At 43.2% G+C, this 23,028-nt stretch overlaps 1 protein-coding gene across 1 annotated transcript; it reads left to right on the top strand.

The window, feature by feature from the left end:
• Positions 1–2,033: 2,033 nt before the first annotated feature.
• On the top strand, positions 2,034–4,325 carry LOC310874730 (protein transport protein Sec23A-like; the record flags this gene model as incomplete). The annotated part of the gene is made up of 1 exon (XM_083787594.1): positions 2,034–4,325. The coding sequence occupies one exon, from the start codon at positions 2,034–2,036 to the stop codon at positions 4,323–4,325; it is 2,292 nt and encodes a 763-aa protein (XP_083643720.1).
• Positions 4,326–23,028: the final 18,703 nt, after the last annotated feature.

The raw sequence follows: 23,028 nt of genomic DNA, 5'->3' as shown, positions 1-23,028 counted from the left end.
AGATCCCCACACAATAACTTACATGTCCAAAGTAAACGTACACACAGAGATTACAGAGACTGCAGAGTCCTACAGACCACTCACACTTAGCAATTTCCTGTCCCTTCCCCACTCCACTCACAGGTAACATCAGATGAGTATCATAGGCCTGACTTAAATATTAAAAACTCAATTGAATGTTATACTTTGTCACATACAGTGTTGTGTGGAAAAATCTGCTTGGATTGTATATTTTCGCTATTTACTGTTTTATCTTTTGAAAATAATTTCGTCTCTAATGACATGCTCAAAATAGGGATGCCGGGGATCAGTGAAACTTAAAGGTTTCATGACATTCATTTTAATTTATTTTTCGTTTTCGTTTTTCTTTGAGGTTGTATGACCTCAATTACACCCCCACAACCTGAACTTTGAACACTCAATGTATTTTCTGTGGGCTGGGCTTTTCTCTGAAAGAAAACCATTACAAAAACCTTTTTTTATGTCACGCCCTTTAACATTTCCACTCTAGATCAATTATTCAAGTCTATTGATCTAAGGTTTCACTAGATTAGGGGACCAGGGGACCCACGCATGGTCCCCTGGTCACAATCATGTTGGCAGCGTAGCACGCCAGCAATAAAAAAGGTAACTATTTGTGTGGGCCTGACAGTCTCCAGGGGGCTGGAGCACACAAGGGAGGTTACTTGAGATGTGCGTACACATACTTTGCAGCAAAACAGGGTAAACACAACACAGACGTTTCTCTCCCTCTCTCTCGCATGCACGCACGCAAGCAGGCACCCCACACCACACACACACAGTGCACACACCCACACATAAGTGTCTCCCCCTCTCCAGTGAATGAGTCATGCTGCATATAGCATTGAAGAGAATAAAGATTATAGTAGGATCAATGTCAGCCCTCTTTCTGTTTCCTCTTCCTCTACATCTCTCTTTCTATGCCTACCATGTTGCATTTTATCAGACTCACCCTGATGCAAGAGTGCATTCTGTTTCCACACTTATTTTCAGCTGAGAGGGTGGAGACTCTGGCAAAGGACTTGCAGAGATGCTTAACTGACAATCTACATGTCAGTGCCACACTGCCATGGCCTACTAATGTGTGATGCAAAACATTTGCCACCTGCTCTAATTTGTTACATTGGAATGTTAGAACAGCTGGAGGCACACTTTTCTTTTTTTTTAGATCTTTATAGGCTCACAGGCTTCAACATAATTCCCATCCAACCTTCTGAGAGACGTAAACAAAACAAAACACAGGAAAGGTGTAAAATATGACGGCTACATACCTTCCCAATAGATTTTACACCTTTTTCTGTTCATAACACATGTTCATAACACATCTTTACATAATTGTATGCATACTGTAGTTCAGTATTGTTTGTAACTGTCAGTACATTACTTGAATCAATATTCAATTGTTAGTGAATAGTTCAGTCATATTCATGTTCCACAGCCTACATAGTGTAGCAGATGTGTTCACCGTCCTATAATAATCAAAAGTACCCAGCAAAGTGCTTCTGCCTGCAACACACAAAGCATTGAAGTTGAGAAGTTAAATTTAGCCCCTGCCACAGTACGGTGGGACAGAGCAGCAGCCAACCAGAAGCGTGCTGTGCTCTGAAGAAGGCATTGGAATACGCATGCAGGCAGCCATAAAGCACAGAAACTGACTATTGTGTGGAACTTATGACACTGATGAAGGCTGGATTTCCGAAACGTTTGTCTCCTGTCCAACATGCAAGAATAAATAACTGAAATGCAGTCTTGGTGTGTGCGCCCCATTACCGTTATTTATATGATATGATTTGAACGGGTAACGCACCTAAAGTCAGAGCGTAACTTATGGAAGTAGTGAATATTGATTACAAGTTCCATACACCAGCAACTACATGGCTGCATGGCTCTGTCTGTCGATTTGCCCAAATATGGAGATATCTGACATCTTAGTACTGACATCATCGACTGGTCTCCAAGTACTCTGTTTGGTCTTTGGTAGCAGAGAGGAGACTGCAGTTTGACTACTAGTCATGTCCACATTCCCGGAATACATTGCTCAGTGTGAGAAGCATGATGGTGTGCGGTTTAGTTGGAACGTTTGGCCATCCAGCCGCCTGGATGCTTCCGGGATGGTCGTACCCATCGCCGCCCTCTTCACTCCTCTGAAGGAACGGCCTGACCTCCCTCCCATCCAGTATGAACCAATTCTCTGCAGCAGAGCCACCTGCAGAGCTGTCCTCAACCCCCTGTGTCGGGTTCACTACAGAGACAAGTCGTGGGCCTGTAACTTCTGTTACCAAAACAACCACTTTCCTCCAACCTATGCTGGTATTTCCGAGGTGAACCAACCTGCTGAGCTACTTCCTCAATTCTCCACTATAGAGTATGGTATAAAGTGTGGTCCTCAGGTGCCCTTGGTCTTCCTGTATGTTGTGGACACTTGCACGGAGCATGAGGACCTGCAGGCTCTGAAGGAGTCTCTCCAGATGTCTTTGTCTCTTCTACCCCCGGCTACTCTGGTGGGACTCATCACCTTTGGTCAAATAGTTCATGTCCATGACCTGGGCTGTGAGGGAATTTCTAAGAGCTATGTGTTCAGGGGAACTAAAGACCTCAGCAGCAAACAGATCCAGGAGATGTTGGGTCTTACCAAACCACCAGTCCAGGCAAGAGGACCACAGTCCCTCCAGCAGCCCACCTCTAACAGGTTCTTGCAGCCGCTCCAGAAAGTAGACATGAACCTTATTGACCTTTTGGGGGAGCTACAGCAAGACCCCTGGCCTGTCACTCAGGGCAAAAGACCACTCCGCTCTTCGGGTGTCGCCCTATCCATTGCTGTTGGCCTACTGGAGTGTTTGTTCCCTAACACCGGAGCTCGTGTCATGATGTTTATTGGGGGTCCGGCCACTCAAGGCCCTGGCATGGTGGTGGGGGATGAACTGAAGATGCCCATCCGCTCCTGGCATGACATTGAGGAAGGCAGTGCCAAGTTTATGAAAAAAGCTACCAAACACTATGAGGCGCTGGCTAATAGAGCATCGACCAACGGCCACATCATTGACATCTATGCCTGTGCCCTCGACCAGACTGGCCTGTTGGAGATGAAATGCTGCTCTAATCATACTGGAGGGTTTATAGTCATGGCAAACTCCTTTAACACATCTATTTTTAAACAAACGTTCCAGAGAGTTTTCACCAAAGATGACCAGGGAACGTTTAAGATGGCCTTTGCTGGAACTCTGGAAGTAAAGACATCCAGAGAGCTCAAGATTTCAGGAGCCATCGGGTCATGCGTGTCCCTCAGTGCTAAAGGCCCATGTGTCTCAAATAATGAGATTGGAATAGGAGGGACCAATCAGTGGAAGATCTGTGGTTTGGACCAAGGTACCACGTTGGCACTATACTTTGAAGTTGCCAACCAACACAATGCTCCTAGCCCTCTGGACGGTCGGGGTGTGGTCCAGTTTGTAACCAAGTACCAACACTCGTCTGGACAGAGACGCATTAGAGTTACCACTATTGCCAGGAATTGGGAAGATGCCCAGACTCGGATTCAGAACATTGCATCATCATTTGACCAGGAGGCGGCGGCCATCTTGATGGCACGCCTGGCGGTTCACCAAGCGGAAAGTAAAGAAGCACCAGACGTACTCAGATGGCTGGACAAACAACTGATTAGACTGTGTCAGAAGTTTGGAGATTATCATAACGACGACCCAAACTCCTTCAGGTTATCTGAAACCTTCTCTCTCTACCCACAGTTTATGTTCCATTTGCGTAGGTCTCACTTCCTCAAGGTTTTCAACAACAGTCCAGATGAGACTTCATATTATAGACATCAACTTATGAGACAAGATCTGACTCAGTCTCTCATTATGGTCCAACCTATTCTATATGCCTACTCTTTCAACGGACCACCTGAGCCTGTCCTGTTAGACAGCAGTAGTATTCTACCCGACAGAATCCTCCTGATGGACTCTTTCTTCCAGATACTCATCTACCATGGCGAGACTGTTTCTAAGTGGCGTCAGGCGGGCTATCAAGATATGCCAGAATATGAAAATTTCAAAAATCTTCTTCAAGCTCCAGTTGACGACGTCCAGGAACTGCTGCAAACGCGCTTCCCCATGCCAACATATATAGACACACAGCATGGAGGAAGTGAGGCCCGGTTCCTGTTGTCCAAGGTGAATCCGTCTCAAACCCACAACAACGTATACGCCTGGGCCCAAGAGTCAGGTGCTTCCATCCTAACAGATGACTGCAGTCTGCAGTTGTTCATGGATCATCTGAAGAAAATTGCCGTCTCCAGCTCTGTCTGAAGTTTTCTCCACCAGACCGATCAGCACCAAATCTCTCATGCAAGCCCCCATAGGGCTGTATATTTAAAATATTTAACTTGATTTGATAATGGAATTGAATGGCAATTGGCTCAGGCTGAAACCTTGCCCAAATATGGTATCATACATCACAGATATGTCAGATGACTGACATCACAGACTGATCACATGAGGTGCGAGCTCCACTTGGGAGCAATGCTTTCTTTATTTCCCTTTTTTAACTACGTTCGACAGCGTTATTGTACATTATTTGTCTATGGGACCCGGCGACTAATGGTGATAGCAGGCGAACAGGCGATAAGCGGAGGAACGTCGCCCGAAAGGATAAAATAATTCATCTTTTCGGGAGATATCGTTTGCCGATAGTGGCCGATTAGGCGATAGCCAATGAAATTCATGATCGTTTGCCGTTGTTCTCCCGCTGTTAAAACGCACTGAAAGAACTTCTAGATTTTGAAGCAGCTTTCAGCGTTCGGCACGGGTAGAATTTGGGGCCCAGCGCAGACAACGCAATTGCGTCACGATAGTTACACTCCTGTATGGGAGGCTTTAGAGCAACAGCGTGCCTGTTGCCCTGGGCTCCTGACGTGAGTCCATGGGGGCCAGACGTGCCCCCCGGTGTGCCTGTTGTCATGGCAGACCCTGAACAGTGTTTGTGCCAAGTTTGGTGTGGATTGGGTGACTGTAGCCCCAGGGGGCCCTAATCCTGTGGGGGCATTTAGATGTCATCAATATGAAGTTATTTTGATAAACATGTAACATGTAGTTTTGTTATACACTTGCTATATATTTATTTATACAGTATGTCATTTAGAAGTTAAATTATACACGGCCTAGCATCAATAATTCATGCAAATGATGCGTGTAAATACAAATGTTGTTTAATAGTGTTTACTGTTTAGAGAAGTTGTTAAAACCACATTTGCGTGGAAATGAATGTAAAATGAAAAGAAAAAGAACAGCATTTTTTTTAATTGAAGAAGTTATACAGTATGACCTACTTTTGTCAGTTTTGTTAACTGAATAATGGTTCTATCCACCTTTTTAGCTTAAGACCTTAAACATTCCTCTAATCTAGTGTTAATACATCTGTAATCTTTGTATAAACTTGTTCTACTTTATGTAAACTATGAACCATGCTCCAAACTACATGCACGCACGCACACACGCACGCACACACACACACACACACACACACACACACACACACACACACACACACACACACACACACTTACCGTATACATGCATGCATGTTGTAAGTGGTGTATTACACACACTTATGCATTCATGTAAGTGGTGTATTTTCAAGGGTAGGCTACTATGAAGGACAGTAGACGTTTTGGCGGCCTCGTGTGTGTGCGCGTGTATATGCATGTGCGCGTGTGTGTGTGTGTGTGTGTGTGTGTGTGTGTGCGTGCGCCAGTGTGTAGTATGGGAGTCAACCACCAGACTCTAGTTACAGCATCACAAGCTGTCATCTGTGGAGCAGAAGTTGGAACTTGTGCCAGACCAAGGTCATGCCTTGAATTAATTTATTTTATTAATACTTAATTCAACAAATAGCCTCTATCATAAGTCATGTGATTGTGATCAAAGATGGCAGTAAGCTTCCTTGGCATTTTTGCAGTTCACCTACTGCTACTAATAAATATTTATAATTGTTTTATTCCCTGTCATGCCAAGCCTTCCCCTTGTATTGCTCATAATTGCTCATTATGGGTCTTTCTTTGTTAACTTAACAGCTGCAGCATACAGTAGCAACCTTTCTCTTGCCCACTGACATGGAATAAACTGGATAATGGATTGTATGCTATTATTTGTCAGAGTTCTTGGAGAGCTGGTTGCAGAATAATTGAGCTTCACTGAGCTCATTGAGCTTCTGTTATATATCTAGCCCCTGCTTGCGTTTTACTCTTGTTCAGTGACTGTGAACTCATGGCTCTTAGACAACTTAATTTCCATGAACTTTCATTTTCTTTAATTGAAACTTGAAAAGTTTGAAAAGAACCCACTATGAAATTGTTAAAGCAGAGGTGGATAATTGTTACATTTCTAATCTTAAGATACAGTATGTGAAATTGAACCCAGGCATGAATGCTGTTGCTAGTTTTAACACCCCTGCTGATTTTATATCAAGATCTGGTTTAGATTTTATCCATTTAAATGTCTGTAATTTAAATTAATATTATGCTATAGACTAGTTGTTGAAATGTTATAGTGGGGTGGGGCTTTAATTGGTCCATATTTGGGAACATTAATCTAATTCACATTATTTATAGTAAGTATAATTGTTTATTCTACTTATATTCAACCTTGTAGTCTAAAATAAATGAATTCTCTGACACCAATGTCCTAATTTAGATTTGACTGCAGCTGTCAATCTAACAGATGACTTCCCTCACGGCTGCGACTTCTATACTCTCTGTGTCACTGTCAGCATATACCTTTTGTCTTTAGTACATAATACATGGATGTCCTGAAAAAGATCATTAACATGTTAATGATTTTGGTGTCTGTGACGCTGTGGATGTCGCTCTGTGGACAATGGCTGCGGATATGCTTGGCTGATTGAATGAGTGTTTATGTTGTGTTTGTGAGGCTGTTCCAGGTAGTTGATTGTTCCAGCCTTCCAGCACCCCCTGCCAGACTCCAGATAACCTTTTTGTGAAAGGTTTTGATTGAAGTGCTTGTTGATTTAAAAAGCCCAGGTTTGGTAAGGTTGGGTAGCTTTTATGTTGAATCTGTTTTCTCATGTTTTTTGATTAGGAGTTAGGTTAGGCTAATTGTTTGAAGTTTGATTTGATAAGGTAATGTTAGGTGTGTGGGTGTGTGGGTGTGTGTGTGTGTGTGTACTGCATGTGTGTTTGATTTTGTACTCAATATTCAAGTGTCTAGTAGTCATCTCTGCACTCTTTTAGCCCTTAGATGTGCAAACACGAAAAAATTCGATTGTAATAGCGTTCTGAGTGTGGTCAAACACGAATTTCTACACGATTTTTTTTTTTAAATTAATATCGGTAGATTAATAACCTCCGCATCGCTGTGTGAAGTCCCTTTGTTGAAATTCCAACTACAATACCCAGAAATCCCGTGTCACGTAACACGTGCGCACATCGTTGGCTATAAAAACGTGCCCGCCCCCTGCGGTTCTGCATGGGGAGACAGTTGGTGGCGTGTCGAAAGTGATTGAGTATATTTAGCGATTATATTTAGTTTAGATGTATTAGTTAGTACTCTGTTGTCTGTCTGGTGCGTCAGACGACAATGGAGGAACACCTCTGTACGATCTTCGTCCTGAAGGACCGGCCCCGTAACCGTAACCTCTTTACGCTGAGCAAGCCAGCTGTTGCGGGCTTTCCGACCACTCTTCCCGGCCTGGCTCGAGCGATGACATCCTACTCCGATCTGGACGGGTGACCAGATTTTTCTATGGTAAGAATCTTATTGTCTGAAACATTATATGCTATATCTATTCAGTGTGTATTATAGTTTCTGATCGCTGTTTGCCGCTGCGGGAAGGCAGGCCGCTGAGCTAATGTATAATGGATGGATGGATCATGGATGAATGTTGCTACTATAGCTGCTAGCAACCAATGGGGCTTTCAAATAGATCTGTATTGAGCTTACATGATCAAATGAACGTATTGTACCGTGGTTTATATGCTATATATTATGAGAAATGTTCCATTACTTCCCCCTCTCCCATATATTCAGATCGCTATCATGAATCATGATCGCTGTTTTTTTTTTTTTTTTGCCGAGCTTCTGGAGCGCAGGCCGCAGCCTGTAATGCTAGCTGCTAGCAACTCCTCTGCAAAGTAAAAAAAACAAAACAGTGATAATAATAGCCATCTGAATATATGGGAGGAGGGGAAGTAATGGAACATTTCTCATAATATATAGCATATAAACCACGGTACAATACGTTCATTTGATCATCATGCAAGCGCAATACTATATAGATTTAGTAGTATAATAAATTAGCTTAGCCGCCTGCATTACAGTACCAGCCTTCCCCCGCGGCAAAGTAAAGAACAATGACGGACATTTCGTTGTGATAATTAAATGGATGATCAACACTGATGTGTGTTGGCTACAATGTGTTGGCTCTGAAATGGATCAACACTTGTAATTTCTGCAAATAAATCTAACTTGTCTGTCTATCTATCTATCTAGATCCAGGACCCACTCCAGAGTGAAGAAATGGACGGATGTCTCCTCCTCCTCCTCTGCCCGCAGTGATGTCGACTTCTCCACCACCAACATTAGATAGTCCAGGAGATTTTTTGTCCTGCTTGTGCAACAAGAACGCATTGTACATTGTACAATTGAACAGACAATTGAACGCATTGTACATTGCCATCTGAAACAGGTAGAACTTTACAGGCCACTTGTATGACTTACGGGCAAACGGGTAATACGAGATGTGTTGATCTAGTTTGTCCACACCATTCATATACTTGTTGTACTGGTCAACACAATGTGGCTTCATTTTGTCCTCCCTGACTGGCTGGCCTGGCGTCAGTTTGCGTCAGGCCTTGGCTCTCAGTGACTTTGACCATCGTGTGTGGGTGGATGGTGGTGCACATCTTCGCCACCTTCTTGTCCCGCCAAGCCAACAGCATCACCCCGTCATGTTGTGGCGCATGAGAGTCTCGCCCGGCTTCATGTCATTTGGTTTGCTAAGCCGCTTCATCTCCCTGTTCTTCCTCATGGTCCCACATACATGGGTTCCCAAAGACAGTAGCAAAGTACACCTGTCGACCGAGTTGTACAGATTGTCCATGTATAAATGGTAGCCTTGGTTGGCCAACGGACCGAGAAGCTCCGTCACGATCTTGTCAAGCCCACAGCTTACTCCTGTATATGGCCTCATGTTCCAGAGGTAGCCTGTTGCTGACTCGGCAAGACAGTAACTCTTCACGCCCCATTTAACTGGTTTAAGAGGATTGTAGCACTTCCAACTCAGCCGTCCTTTCCAGAGCATAATGCTCTCGTCTATCGAGATGTTCTTCTCTGGCGTGTAGCAAGACTGAAACCGGGCCAGTAGATAGTTCAGAAGATGTCTGACCTTGTACATTCGGTCCCCTGTGTCTGGAGTCTCCTGGTTACTGAAATGAAGAAACCGCTTGAGCAGCAGAAACCGGGCCAGTTTCATGGTTCTCCTGAACTGCGGTGTCTCATTAGCCTTACACCTAGACCAGTAGGACACGAGGGTTGGCTTCTTCACGATGCCAGTAAGGAAATAGAGGCAGAAGAAGTTTTTCAGCTCGATCACAGACACATCCGTGTGGAATATACACAATACACACCTTTGCGATGGACTGCGCTGCATAGCGGTTAGTCTCATCACAGATGTACTGGAGCAGATCTCCGGTGGTTCAGGGGGGGAGGAGGGGGGGCAGTGGGTGTCCTATTGCATTATTTATTTTCTATATTTATTATAATTTTATGTTTGTAAGAAAAAAAGAAATAAAACTTGCACTTTTCAAATCCGAGATACATCTCATGTCTATTTTTACACTATTCTGAGGTTTATGTTCTGACTAAGCGAGTTTCAACTGTGATTTACTCTGTAACGGTAGATGGTAAGAACCCAATTTTTTTTTATATAATACAGTATACATTCAAGTCTACATTTCTATACATATCATAGGCACCAAGTCCGGAAAACTATGTCATTGGATGTGTTTTTTATCAAAACTGTGTTTCTTCATAACAGGTTTTTGAGATACATGAATGAATAGACTAGGGTACTGGTAAGACTATGTAAACATATTATATATCAAAATCTTCGTTAAAATGTCAAGTTTCATGAAAGAATAACATTGAGTTTCTATCTTGTTCCAGTAGGGGGCAGTAGGCGGTTTTATCTGGGTTGGTCAGTTTGGTAATGACTGACTATGCTATTTATAGATGGCAAAATATCTACAGTGGTACATGTGGGAAACTTTTAATTTTTTTATTATTGAACTAGACAACTCACCCTTTAAAATGAGATATGTCATAGGTATGTGCTCCCTGTAGAAAAAAAGTTGTTACCAAAATAAACCTTAAAACGGTTGTATCTTTTTTTCATGTGCTAAAAACACTACATTGTGTAAGCGCATTTTTTTTTAAATGGCTTCCAACACAAAAACTAAACATTGTATCAACTCAATTCATTTTTTTCCTGGAAGCAAACTTGTCAAGCTTTCTCTGAAGGTCTTTTATTGTCGCAGAGTCACAACAGAGAATTTTCAATAAATCATTCAAAAACGCATTTCTCCCATTGAGAAAATGGGATTTGACATGGGATTTGACTTTAAACCCTCAAAGAGTTAGTGTGTGTGTATAGCCTAATATCGGAATCGGTCGATATGACTGGTAGATGACCGGTATCGGCAGATATGACCCTGCAAATAATGAGATCGGATATCGTTCATAATTTTATAATCGTGCACCCCTGTTCACCTCTCCCTTTTATATATTTTCTTTGATGTTAACTTAATGTAACCTTCATGTTTACCTTTCTGTTTTCAAATGGTAAATGGAAGCATTGAGGCGACTGGCGTTTTATTTTCTTTCTTTTTTTTAAGTCTCTGTCGTACTTCTTGAGGTGGTAATAATCCTGCAATCGATGAATAAAGTTCCATAGCTGTCGAACGAAAGAGGACAAATTGACACACAGAGAACACCGTACTGCACTGTACGTAAACATTGAAGTGAAGAAAAGGCGGCTGTCACCATAATTAAGCCAGATTTCGCAGATTCTGGCTGCCATGAGCCGACATCTGTTAAAAATGGCAATTAGTGTTGTGTAGGAGTTGCTGCTCATGCAAATTTCCTATTTTATGCTTTTATGATTAAATGAAATACATGAAGACACAATGGGTGGCAGGCTGGTAGTGGGCCATTGGCACTGAAACTGCCAAATCAGGCTGGCAACATGAAGCATGGAGTTCTGAGGAGAATAACGTCATGATGAAATTTGAATGCATAATAATGCATCAAGGGGCGCCCACTGGCCTAGTGGTCCAGGCGCATGCCACATATAGGCTGTCGCGTGTTCGAGTCACGTTCAGGACGACCTTTGCTGCATGTCTCTCCCCTTCTTTCCCTCCCTCTGTTTTTATTAATAACTAGCCAAAAGAAAATGCGAGAAGGGTGTTATTAAAATGACATTTGCATGTCATTTTTGCTCGCCAAACATTACTGATTACTGTGTTTTTATTTTGCTAGTAAATCATACATTTTCAGTGAGCATCACTATTGTGGCACGATGACATTGTTATCTCTTCACTTACTTACTTCCACTAGCCCTTACCCGTTGTGAGATATCCCCCTCCCCCTTGTGGCCGCGGGGGGTACTGCGCCCTGGGTGCGTTTTCGCATTTTTAATTCACTAATAAATTCATTATTAATCATTAATGTGTCAAATCGAAAAAAGGGCTCCGTTAAGACCTCCATATAATTATGTGTGAAAAGTGGGAGTGATTCGTGCAGGCAGTGAGGAGATACGGCGTTGTTTCTGACATTCATTCATTCTATCATACGGCGTTGTTTCTGACATTCATTCATTCATTCTATCATATAGTATGATGATGATAGTATGATAGTATGATCTGATAGTATGATGATTATAGTATGATGATGATTACACACCATAATGTGGAGTTCCCCAGGGCTCTATCCTCGGATTTCCCCTTTCTTGTTAGGCTAAATTATTCAAAATAACATCGGATACATAGAATACTTTCCTCTGTTACAGTGTAATACCATGAATATACTGTATTTGCCAGAAATGGCTAAGGCATTAATTACACAGAAATTAATTGAGCTGTGATTTTAATGGGTTACGTGTTTTAGCTCTCTTTCATACTCTCTACTCTGCAACCAGATGCGGGGGTGGGGGGCTCATCTGCTGAAAGCTGCTCTATGTGTACGCGTACAGATAGAGCAGCTTTCAGCAGATGAGCCCCCCCCATTCCTTCCCTAGCTGATGTTATTTTTAGAAAAAGTCCAGAGAGCAAGCAAGCGAGAGAAAAAGAGAGAGAGAGTACTATGAGACATTCCTTTATGGATCTGGATTGGAGGGTGGTTTGGTTGGAGATGAGAGGAGGTTGAGTAGAGGGTTGGAATACATCAATTAGAGGTATTCATGAATATGAATATGAATAGGGCTATTCACAGCTGCCCATGAACTTGCGATGATGAGATGATGATTGAATTTGTGATGCCTGTCATAGCCTACCTGTCAGTGGAGAGTGGCAGTGGTTACTGGGGACACGATGGATGACACTATTTGAGTGTGTGCTGGCATTTCATTGAGTAATCTCAATGTAAAGCACAGTCTCAATATCAATATAAAAAACATTCCATGTTCTCAACATAAGAACATTCCACAATTTACTCCCAAAAACGTGCGTGCGTGCATGCGTGCGAGCAAGCAAGCGTGCATGCGTGCGAGCGAGCGCATGCAAGCTTAAATAGCTTGTTTAAGACTTAAGAGATCTACGATAATTGTTGTTTAGGTCTATATTCTTCTGGACTCTAATTTAATGTTGAAATGCCCCAGTTTGGGAAGACTTAATTTTGACATATGCTTTTCCCTGTCCTGACTTCTGTCTGACTTTGTTTTCCCCCAAATGTATTCCCCCATGTATGCTGTACAAACACACAAAGTGGCCTGCACCGCTTAAAAATTGCACACTGGGCAGCTATGACAAATAACTTCAATATACAAAGATATTACTGACAATGACCAGTATCAATAATCACATTTTTTAATTTACTATGGCATTTAATAACTTTATACTTTATGCAAAGGTAATGGCAATTCTTTAAAATAATTGCAATCAGGTGATTATGTACTTATTTTGTCAGACCTACTGTAGATGAGACATCATATCAGAAAAGTTAAAAGGAAGTCCTGACACTCTGTTTAGCACATCAATCATAATGAGCACAATGCTTTAATTGAAAGTAGAATTTGCATTTAATTTGGTGATTGCAAATAGGCTTCTGTAATTTACAGTAAACAACAAAGATGTACAATCTTACCGACATTTAAAGAGAGAGAAAATAAATAAATAACTGAACAATTAAATATTTGTTACTTTTCAAAGGAAATCGTATCAAAGTGACCCATTCAAATTTGCATGACTTCATGCACACCAAAACATCCATAGTGACTTGAATACAACTGAAACGTATAACTGTTTCTCGAGGGCTACTTGATTACTAGGGCTGGTACTGTTGATATACTACAGGAAATTAAAACCACTATTGACAAAAGGCACTGAAAAGCTGTGCCATGCCAACAAACAAGTTGGTCATTGCTCACAACCGCTTCTTCACAGACTATTTGTACTTACAGGCAGCACTAGACTTGAAATCGATTCAAAGAAAGCTGTGCCTAGATTTGGAGAACCATAAATAGTTCTGTTATGTACACATGATGTAGCCTGTTGTAAAGACTAACTTCACTTCATAGTGAACTGGATCATTGTTTGGAATAATCTAGTTTTCTTTCTTTTAAGTTCTTTATAATACGACTAAATGTTCTGGTTTCCAGCTGTCCAGTATCTTATGACCTTAAACTTTAAAGGACTAGACCACTTTGGTAGAGGTTTGGGTTGTGTAGTTACCTTGCCACGATGTAACTCCAAAGGTGGGCAAGAAATCTAAAATAATTGATCCATTGATTAGAAATTGATATTTCAAAATATGCTCCCATTGGCTTACATTGTACAGTGATGAGGCTCAGGAGAAGCTCTATAGACCATAAACGAATGCAAACAAAGTTGATGCTGACAAAACAGATAATTTAAAAATGTATTTATTTAGCTATTTTTTATCAGGAATAAAAATAACCAGCTGCATTATGGATCCGATGATAGATCCTCAAACAATAAAATCAACAGGAAGTTCGCATTTTTATATAGTCATGTATAGGCTTATTGTGAGAATCAACTTTGTTTGCGTTCATTTACGGCTAAAAGAGCTCATCCTTCACTGTACAATGTAAGTCACCGAGGAGCTTGTATTGGATTACCAATGTCTAATCAATGGAGCAATTATTTCAGGTTTCTTGCCCACCTTTGGCTTTACCCTTTAACCCATTCTGAACGGGCACCCATTTTGGTGTCGGCATCATGTTATGCTTTAGCTATTGAAAAATAGCAGATCTACAAGCTCATATCGCGCCACCGAGTGGCGCGATACGAGCTTGTAGGTCTGCTATTTTTTTTTAATCGAAGAGCGACTGACATTTTTAGAATCTGATCTCAGGTCAGAATGGGTTCATCAGACCAGTGTGTGTCCGGCGGAAACCTCGTATGAATCTGATCTGAGGTCAGAATGGGTTAAGGTTTAGTTCTATTGACCTACTCTATATGAAAACCTCTGGCAGCAGAAGTAATGCAGGACCAATACACTGGCTAGTGGCTACGACTGTATACTTGCTCAACCCAACAGGGATGTCCAGAGAGAGCAATTCCACATCAATAACCTTTACAATTTATACAAGGACGTTCACTAGACATTCATTTTGTGAGGTACATTTCCCAAAATGTGGCTACTATCTTGGTCAGTAACAGTACAAAGTGATATGTTTTATATTTGATAATTCAGTATTTTGAAAGTGTAGCAGCATACACTGTAGCCTACGATAGTACTACTGTATAACAATGATGCAATAGCTATGCATCAGGATAACCCTAATTAACCCGTTTTTCTTTTTCTTATTTCAAAGTAGTTCACAGAAAGAAATAAGCCTAATTTGGTGAAAACGAGAGAGAGAGAGAACTAATCACCTCTGTGTCAGCTAAGGATCAATTAAGCACACTGAGGGTTGCTGTGCTTCATGGAATGCAGCTTGACTGAATCCAGCAGTTCCATTGTAAGAGCAGTGTAATCAGTGGATTTATTGGACCTCATTGTGTGTGGCTCTCACAAATGTACACACACACACACACACACACACACACACACACACACACACACACACACACACACACACACACACACACACACACACACACACACACACACACACACACACATTCAACATTCTCTATATACATGCCTACAGTGTGCAAGGACATGTGCACACCGTGACCACATGTGTACAAAGCTACTGTATACACGCTGGTAATGACTGAAATGTAAAAAAAATAAAACATTTTCAAAAAAAAAAAATCCACATTTAATCTACTGTATTTATACGTTCTCAAAAATATATCTATCAAAAAATCATCATTTGAATCACAACTTTGCTACATATGAGTCCTTCTCTAGACTTTAGACCAAAGCTTCTGTCACAAATATGCACAGTAACCCCGCCATATAGTAAATACAGCCCAAAACACACGAATGTTCATTTATTTTGAATGAAAAGCTTAAACCAAACAAGAGACTGAAAAACTGAGAGAAGAATAGCTGTGTACAAACATATTCCAAAGGATACAATTCTAAGTAATTTCTCACGTCCAGTGGCCAGGCAGCCGTGCATCCTCAGCTGAGAAGGATTCATCCAAAGTGAGTGAGTATAGTATGTAGTACTCAGTCCATTCATACATACTGAATGGGAGAGCGAGGGAACCCTTGGGTTTCCCCTGGGCACTGGGGGAACCCTTCCCCCATGGAAACTGTTTCCCCTGGGCACTGGGGGAACCCTTCCCCCATGGAAACTGTTTCCCCTGGGCACTGGGGGAACCCTTCCCCCATGGAAACTGTTTCCCCTGGGCACTGGGGGAACCCTTCCCGCATGGAAACTGTTTCCCCTGGGCACTGGGGGAACCCTTCCCCCATGGAAACTGTTTCCCCTGGGCACTGGGGGAACCCTTCCCCCATGGAAACTGTTTCCCCTGGGCACTGACTCTGTGGACAATTATGTGGATCAGCTCAGCTATGGCTTTCCCAGCCTTGTTTTATTGATCGATCGATCTCCACATGTCAGGCATGATTAACTTGAACATGCTGAATACAATTGGGGGGAGAACGTTGAGAGAGTATGCGCAATTTGCACATAAGCATAAAGTGAGTGTCAAATCGTTAAAAAGTGAGTTTAACGTTGTTTAATACAATCAGATAGGACTTTTCGGATTGGATGTACTGTATATGTGTTAGTGTTAGTGCGTTTTTTGCCACTCAGTAGGCGTTCCAGAATAACTTCCGGGTATGATGATGATGTCACACGCATACCCTCTATTGACCTGTATACTGTAGGAGGTGATGGCTGTGTTAATTGTACTAAGTGAGACTACTTAGACTAGAGGTATATCTATTTCTTTTACCCATTGGGTTGGTTCCTTTTCACCATTTTCCTGCTTAATGTTTGTACAATTATGAATATTCTCACCTGCAGCATGCCCAACCACACAGTCTTTGGCTGTCGACCACTAAGCACCTCTGCTGGCTCAGTTGGGGCCGGGGTTGGGTTATACTGCTCAGACAAGGGCACTTTAGCTGAGGGAGACAAGAACATGTCTAACTAAATTACCTCTCCTTACATCACACACACACACACACACACACACACACACACACACACACACACACACACACACACACACACAGTGGGGATCGTACAGTTTCCTTTCGACAGTTGTGCACATGTGCAGGAGTCTGCTGAGAGAGGGCAATCCAGCCATGAATCTCACCCATACAGACACCTTCAGTAAACACAGCTGGTGTGAACCTGGGGGCAATCTGTTCTGAGCTCCGTGACTCTGTAATGGGAGTCATCCAATATGTGTGAAAACTCAGCCATATTGTCTATTGCAGGGCTTGACCTGGGAAACATACATGTTCTTTCAGACGGTATGCCGTAATTGAACATGCACACGTGTGGCTATACAATCACGTGTGTGGTCAGTGGATGAATGATTAGCAGACAGTATACGCTTTTTTCTCAAAACTTTGGCATGGCATATTGCGTATAGCATAATAGCGGTAGACTGTCTACACCAATGCCATACATCTTACCCATACTGTGTCACCCGCCTTGGGTATGTGATCTATTCTAGACTGTCTCTCGTCCCCAACCCCCCACCAGCTACTGAACAGCCCCCGTATGGACATAATGAAAAGCGCTCCTGAATTTGCGCACATCCATCCAATTACCCTCACCGCTTCCTGTAACAGGTCTCCCTCCAGTCGTGCTTTTAGGACTATACTCATCAGCTGTCCTCAATCATACCGTACCGTACCCTGTACTGAACCGAGGACATCCTCCATGTCCGTCCGACCCCCCCCCCCCCCTTCTCTGTCCCACTCCATCACAAGGTGCCCTGCTCTGAGCAGAAGAAAGCCCCCTCATTCTTCTTCCTTTTCGTTGCCCGGTGGGCTCGCCAGCACACAGCAGCCATCAGCAGCAGCACCAGGCCAAGGCATAGCAGCGCCACAGAGACCACCTTGGTTTGGGGCAGCGTGTTGAATGTGAAGGACACACCAGTGCCCGCCATGCCAATCACCAGCGAGATGACGCCAAATGGGAACACGCATCGGTACCAAGACTTCTCCGTGCCACCCGTGGCCTGGGCCAGACGCTCCAGTGTGGGGTGAGCATCCGTCGGCTTAGCGGGGTCTCTTTCGTTGCCGCCTCCTTCCTCACCTCCCTCTCCTTCGGTGGCTCCTCCCTCTTCTTCGTATCCATTCAAACCCTGGTTCTCAGAGTCTTGTGGTAAAATGCTGCTGTCGCCACCACTGCTGTCCAGTTCCGGGTGGAGCATGGAAGGGCCCGATGGTTGGCGGGGTGAGGAGCAGCCCATCTCAGAGTTGCCACCCTGGGGTGAAGAGGGGACGAAGACCGGCTGTGGAAGGCGGTCCCACTCTCGGGCGCCAGGTGCTGTCTGGTACTGATGCCGACAGCAGCGGCGAGGTTTGTGTTGTTGCTGTTGTTTCTGTCAGTGGTAACCAGCATTTGCCTGTGGGGTTGAAGAATCAAGAAAGAAAGATAAAGATAGAGAGATTGCAGTTGAACGCCCAGAGAGGGAGGTAAGCTGAAAAGATGGCAAGGCTATGAAAGGTTGAGTTAAGATGGTAGAGGTAATACGAGTGAGAGAGAGACAGAGACAAGACACACAGACAGAGAAAACAACAATAAATTAGGGCATGCTTGTATGGAGAAGATAGAAAACAAAACAAAAAATATGAATGTTCAAGCAATAGAGGACACACTCACCCTGTCTTATTTGAGTCGTACTATGCGTGTTGTTCGTGTCCGTCTGTCACTGTGTGTGAGTGTGTGTGTTTTAGTGAGTGAGTGAGTGTGTTTTCAGAACTCTGTGTTTTCCGGCTTCTTGCAGAAACAGGGGTGCGTGTGCGCGCCGTGCTTCTCATGTCAGCGGAGTATAAAGACACCGAGAGAGAGAGAGAGAGAAGGGGGGGGGGGGGGGGGGGGGGGGAGAGAGAAGGAGAGACCAGGGAGAGGCTAGTGGTGGGGGTGCGTGAATGGGATTGGTCGCCTGAGCACAATGACGTCTTGCATGGAACGCTGGGGTGAAGTTAACCATTCCATCGCCTCATTCTGAAATATTGATTCATTATCCAGTATGAGCAATAAATGAGGACTGATGCTCCCCTGGCTGTGCCCTAATGGTGTACACAGTAACATTTGCTGTGTTGTCTGCTGAAGCTGCACTAAAGACGTATCCACGTACAGGTACAGAATGCGCTGGTTCAAACACGAGACACGCGCGTGCACTGACACATGGCGACCTTACACACACTGTTACGGACCACGGTCCTTTTGATTATTTGTTATTTGTTTAAGTATAATTATTATTTTTGGTGACTATTAAATTAGGATAATAATTATAAGTTTGGTATTTGTTATGATGTTTTATGGCATGTAACAAGTTGTATTTCTTTTGCTACAGTACTCAAGTGAATTGACAGACATGGCTCTGAGTGACAGGTACCTGATTGGACCTGCCCCCTCTGTCCCTTATTGGTTCTCCCTGACAACACCAGTTTCCTGTTGGCTGGGCACTCTTCCTGTCTCTGTATAAAGTGTCAGTTGAACTCTTGCTCTGGAGGGGACAACAGTATTCAGCAGCAGAGAATCGATCCCTCTTGTCCTCTCTTGTGCCTGCCTTTTGATTTAGTTTGTTATTGTTTCTGGTTCATTGCCGTAAGTTATGATTTGTTTTGTTTAGTCCAGTTTTCCTTTGAAGTAATCTTTAATTTATTTATGAGTCTGTAAAACCAACTATTTATCCTTGTTTAAGAAGCCCGGTTCCTACCTCCACCATAGGAGGGAGGGCAGAATCCATTTCTTGCGACCGATGCGGTCGCGAAATGGATTCTGCCCTTGCTGGAGGATAGGGGTTGCCAGGTCTTTTCTTTTGTTAACTTATTGTAATTTTGGTTAGTTAGGGATTTAGTATTGTAATTTTGTTTAACCTTCTGTTAGGGCCTTTAGGTAGGGGTAAACTTTTGATTTCTAGTTAGATTAATTTTGTTAGAATAACACCTGCACTCTGAAGCTAAAAAATGGGAGAATTGTGAACCAGGATTGTACAAATTGTCTCTGCAACTGAAAGAAAAGAGCTGCTCCAAATAAATTGAAGTTCTTTTCACCCTGTTTCCTCTCAAATTGTGTCATGTCCCTTCACCCTAGACGAAGGTCCATAACACACACACAACCACCCCAGAATCAGAATCAGCTGACCTATATTGTCACATCACAGTTTTACAAGTAAAAAAGTGGGTGAAACAAGAAAACAAAGAAAGGGAAGAAGAGAGCGGGGGGGGGGGGGGGGTAAGGAGATCAAGGCAAGAAGAAAGCTTGAGTGCTTTTACCACAAAAAAGTGCAAGCTAAGGGTTTCAGATATTTAGAAGCTTGTATCACAAACGGCACACTCGTTGGGTCTCTCTTAGCTTATTCACAAACAGCACAACTGTGAGTTCTGAAAACATGCACACAGTCTCGCACGCACGCATGCACACACACACACACACACACACACATTGATCCGTACAATCGAAAAAACTGCCTACGCAGCACACACAGTATGTCTCTGATGCTGATCTTCCTCTTTCTTCTAATTCATTCATAATTTAGAATCTGTACATTTACACAATTATGCATTTACCCATATCTATTAGGAGCACTGTGCGCTATTAATACAGCGCTGGGAAGCAGTTAGGGGTTATTAGCTGTCGGGGGCACTCAGGGACACTTTGGCACAGACTGAGCGACGTTCACAGACACTCCAATATACACCATATACCTTAATGGTAAGTAACCTTTGCGTCACAAGACTTTCCACCTCGGAGGAAAGCCTGGTCTGTGTTCCTAAATCGCCGGTGTGATCTGGTCTATAGGCGTGGTTTTAACCGGATTATAAAAAATAAAATAAAAACTGCGTTGCTTTGTTTTGGTCCCCCCATCGAGTTTTGGTCCCACCTGTTTTGTTTTTAGTCTCGCCAGTCGCTACGAGTTGGAATTAAAGATAGCGCGACAAAAACTTGCGCTTTCTCGATAGCGCGACAAAAACTCGCGCTTTCTCGATAGCGCGACAAAAACTCGCGCTTTCTCGATAGCGCGGCAAAAACTTGCGCTTTCTCGATAGCGCGACAAAAACTCGCGCTTTCTCGATAGCGCGACAAAAACTCGCGCTTTCTCGATAGCGCGATAAAAACTCGCGCTTTCTCGATACTTACTTACTTACTTATGCCTATCACTCCTTTTTATGGAGCATAGGCCGTCGACTACAGTTCGCCAGAGTCCTCTATCCTGGGCCTTCCTTTCCAGCTGTTTCCATGTCAGTCCACACTGTTTGATGTCGGTCTCAAGGTTCCTGCGCCAGGTGTTCTTCGACCTCCCTCTCTTTCTTTTACCTTGTGGGTTCCATGTAAGGGCTTGTCTTGTGATGCTGGTATTGGGCTTCCAGAGTGTGTGGCCTATCCATCCCCACCTTCTTCTCTTTATCTCCTCTTCCACTGGTGGTAGACTCGCTCTCTGCCAGAGGTCGTTATTGCTGATGGTGTCTGGCCAGCGGATGCTCAGGATTCTCCTCAGGCAGCTATTAATGAAGGTTTGCACCTTCGTTGTTGTTGCCTTTGTTGTCCTCCACGTCTCTCGATAGCGCGACAAAAACTTGCGCTTTCTCGATAGCACGACAAAAACTCATTCATTGGGTAGGTAGGCCCTAAAAATGATGACGCAGGGAGATATTTGGGGTAATTCTGATTCCGGTTTGAGGTTCCAGCTACAACATGACGTAACTTATCATCCCCTCCCAACCGGATCATGAACCCGAAATAGTATGCCTCCAAGGCTATTACCTCAATGGCATACACAGACACATGCAGGCAGCCTTGTAAACACTCGACTCCTCTTTATCTCACTGTCGCTCATTGTCCTGCGTTACATGAGTACTCTGAAAGCCTTCATGCTGTTGTCAGTCTTGTTTGGTCTCTGTCCATGGACAGCCTCGCATCGCATGTGTTCTCCTGTCACCAGTGCCACACAGACAATAGACTGGAGTGACATTTGAGCCGTATATTGTGACGAACTGCTCTCCAGGGTGGCTCATTAGTGTGTGTGTGTGTGTGTGTGTGTGTGTGTGTGTGTGTGTGTGTGTGTGTGTGTGTGTGTGTGTGTGTGTGTGTGTGTGTGTGTGTGTGTGTGTGTGTGTGTGTGTGTGTGTGTGTGTGTGTGTGTGTGTGTGTGTGTGTGTGTGTGCGCGTGCGCATGCAGGACTTTGTCCTTAAGTGAAGCAACTTACTACTCTAGTACAAAGACTCTGAAATATCTATCCCATATAATATTGAACGTTTTTAATCACTATCCATTATGTCTGATCACATGCTATCACATTATTTTATCTGCAATGAAAATGTGTATTCATGCTCATCTTGGATGTGTGTATCTGGATGCATGTACTGTGCCCTGGGGATGGGGGGATCATGTGTGATATCGACACATGAGCACTGAGGAGATGTTATTGTCAGTTTCAGTGTAGGTCAGCTTTTTTGTTTCTGAGGGTTATACTTATAGCCCCTCCTATGCCCAGCTTTGTGTGTCTGTGTGTACCCTATAGTGATGATTTGATTGACTGACTCACTTCACACAAGTGTGATGTTTTTAAACATGCACTGCATTCGTGTGAAAGGCAATAAAGAAAATGCCATGTAATATTAATAATAACATTGACCTTTTTGTCTTGGCAGGAAAAACTGAATTGCAGGAATCCTTCATTGGTTGCGTTTAGAAAGCAGAGACTAAGTCGCGGTGTGCAGAATGTGTGAGAGAGACTGTTTTAATTAGATATCTTTCAGTGTGACATCCATCAAGTGCCCTTTAGTTGATAAGTGAGAGGAAAACAAAGGCAGCAACCTTTGAAAGTGTTTTATACCATCTGTCCGTCCGTCCCTGAATATTTAACTAAAGTATTAACTAAAACTGCACTCTGCCGAGTGCCTACTTGCGCTTTGCAGTTTGCACACAAGTAGGCCATACATGACCTACTAGTGCGCAAGCAGAGTACTGTCAACCGCTACGAACTTTCAAATCTCTGGTATAACTGGTATAACTATAGCTCTCAATGAGGACGTAATAAAGATGTGGATTAATCGGCTTTCGATGGTGACGTACTGTATATTTCGATCAGTGTCGGGTGGATTAAAGGCAAGATGAAGGGTGGAAAGGAAATGCCTCTATGTATATGTATATGTAATTTGTACGTT

This window comes from Protomyctophum parallelum (genome assembly GCF_964188405.1).
Source record: "Protomyctophum parallelum genome assembly, chromosome: 17".
NCBI classification, from domain to species: Eukaryota; Metazoa; Chordata; class Actinopteri; order Myctophiformes; family Myctophidae; genus Protomyctophum; species Protomyctophum parallelum.
This window is presented reverse-complemented; position numbering and strand designations above follow the sequence as displayed.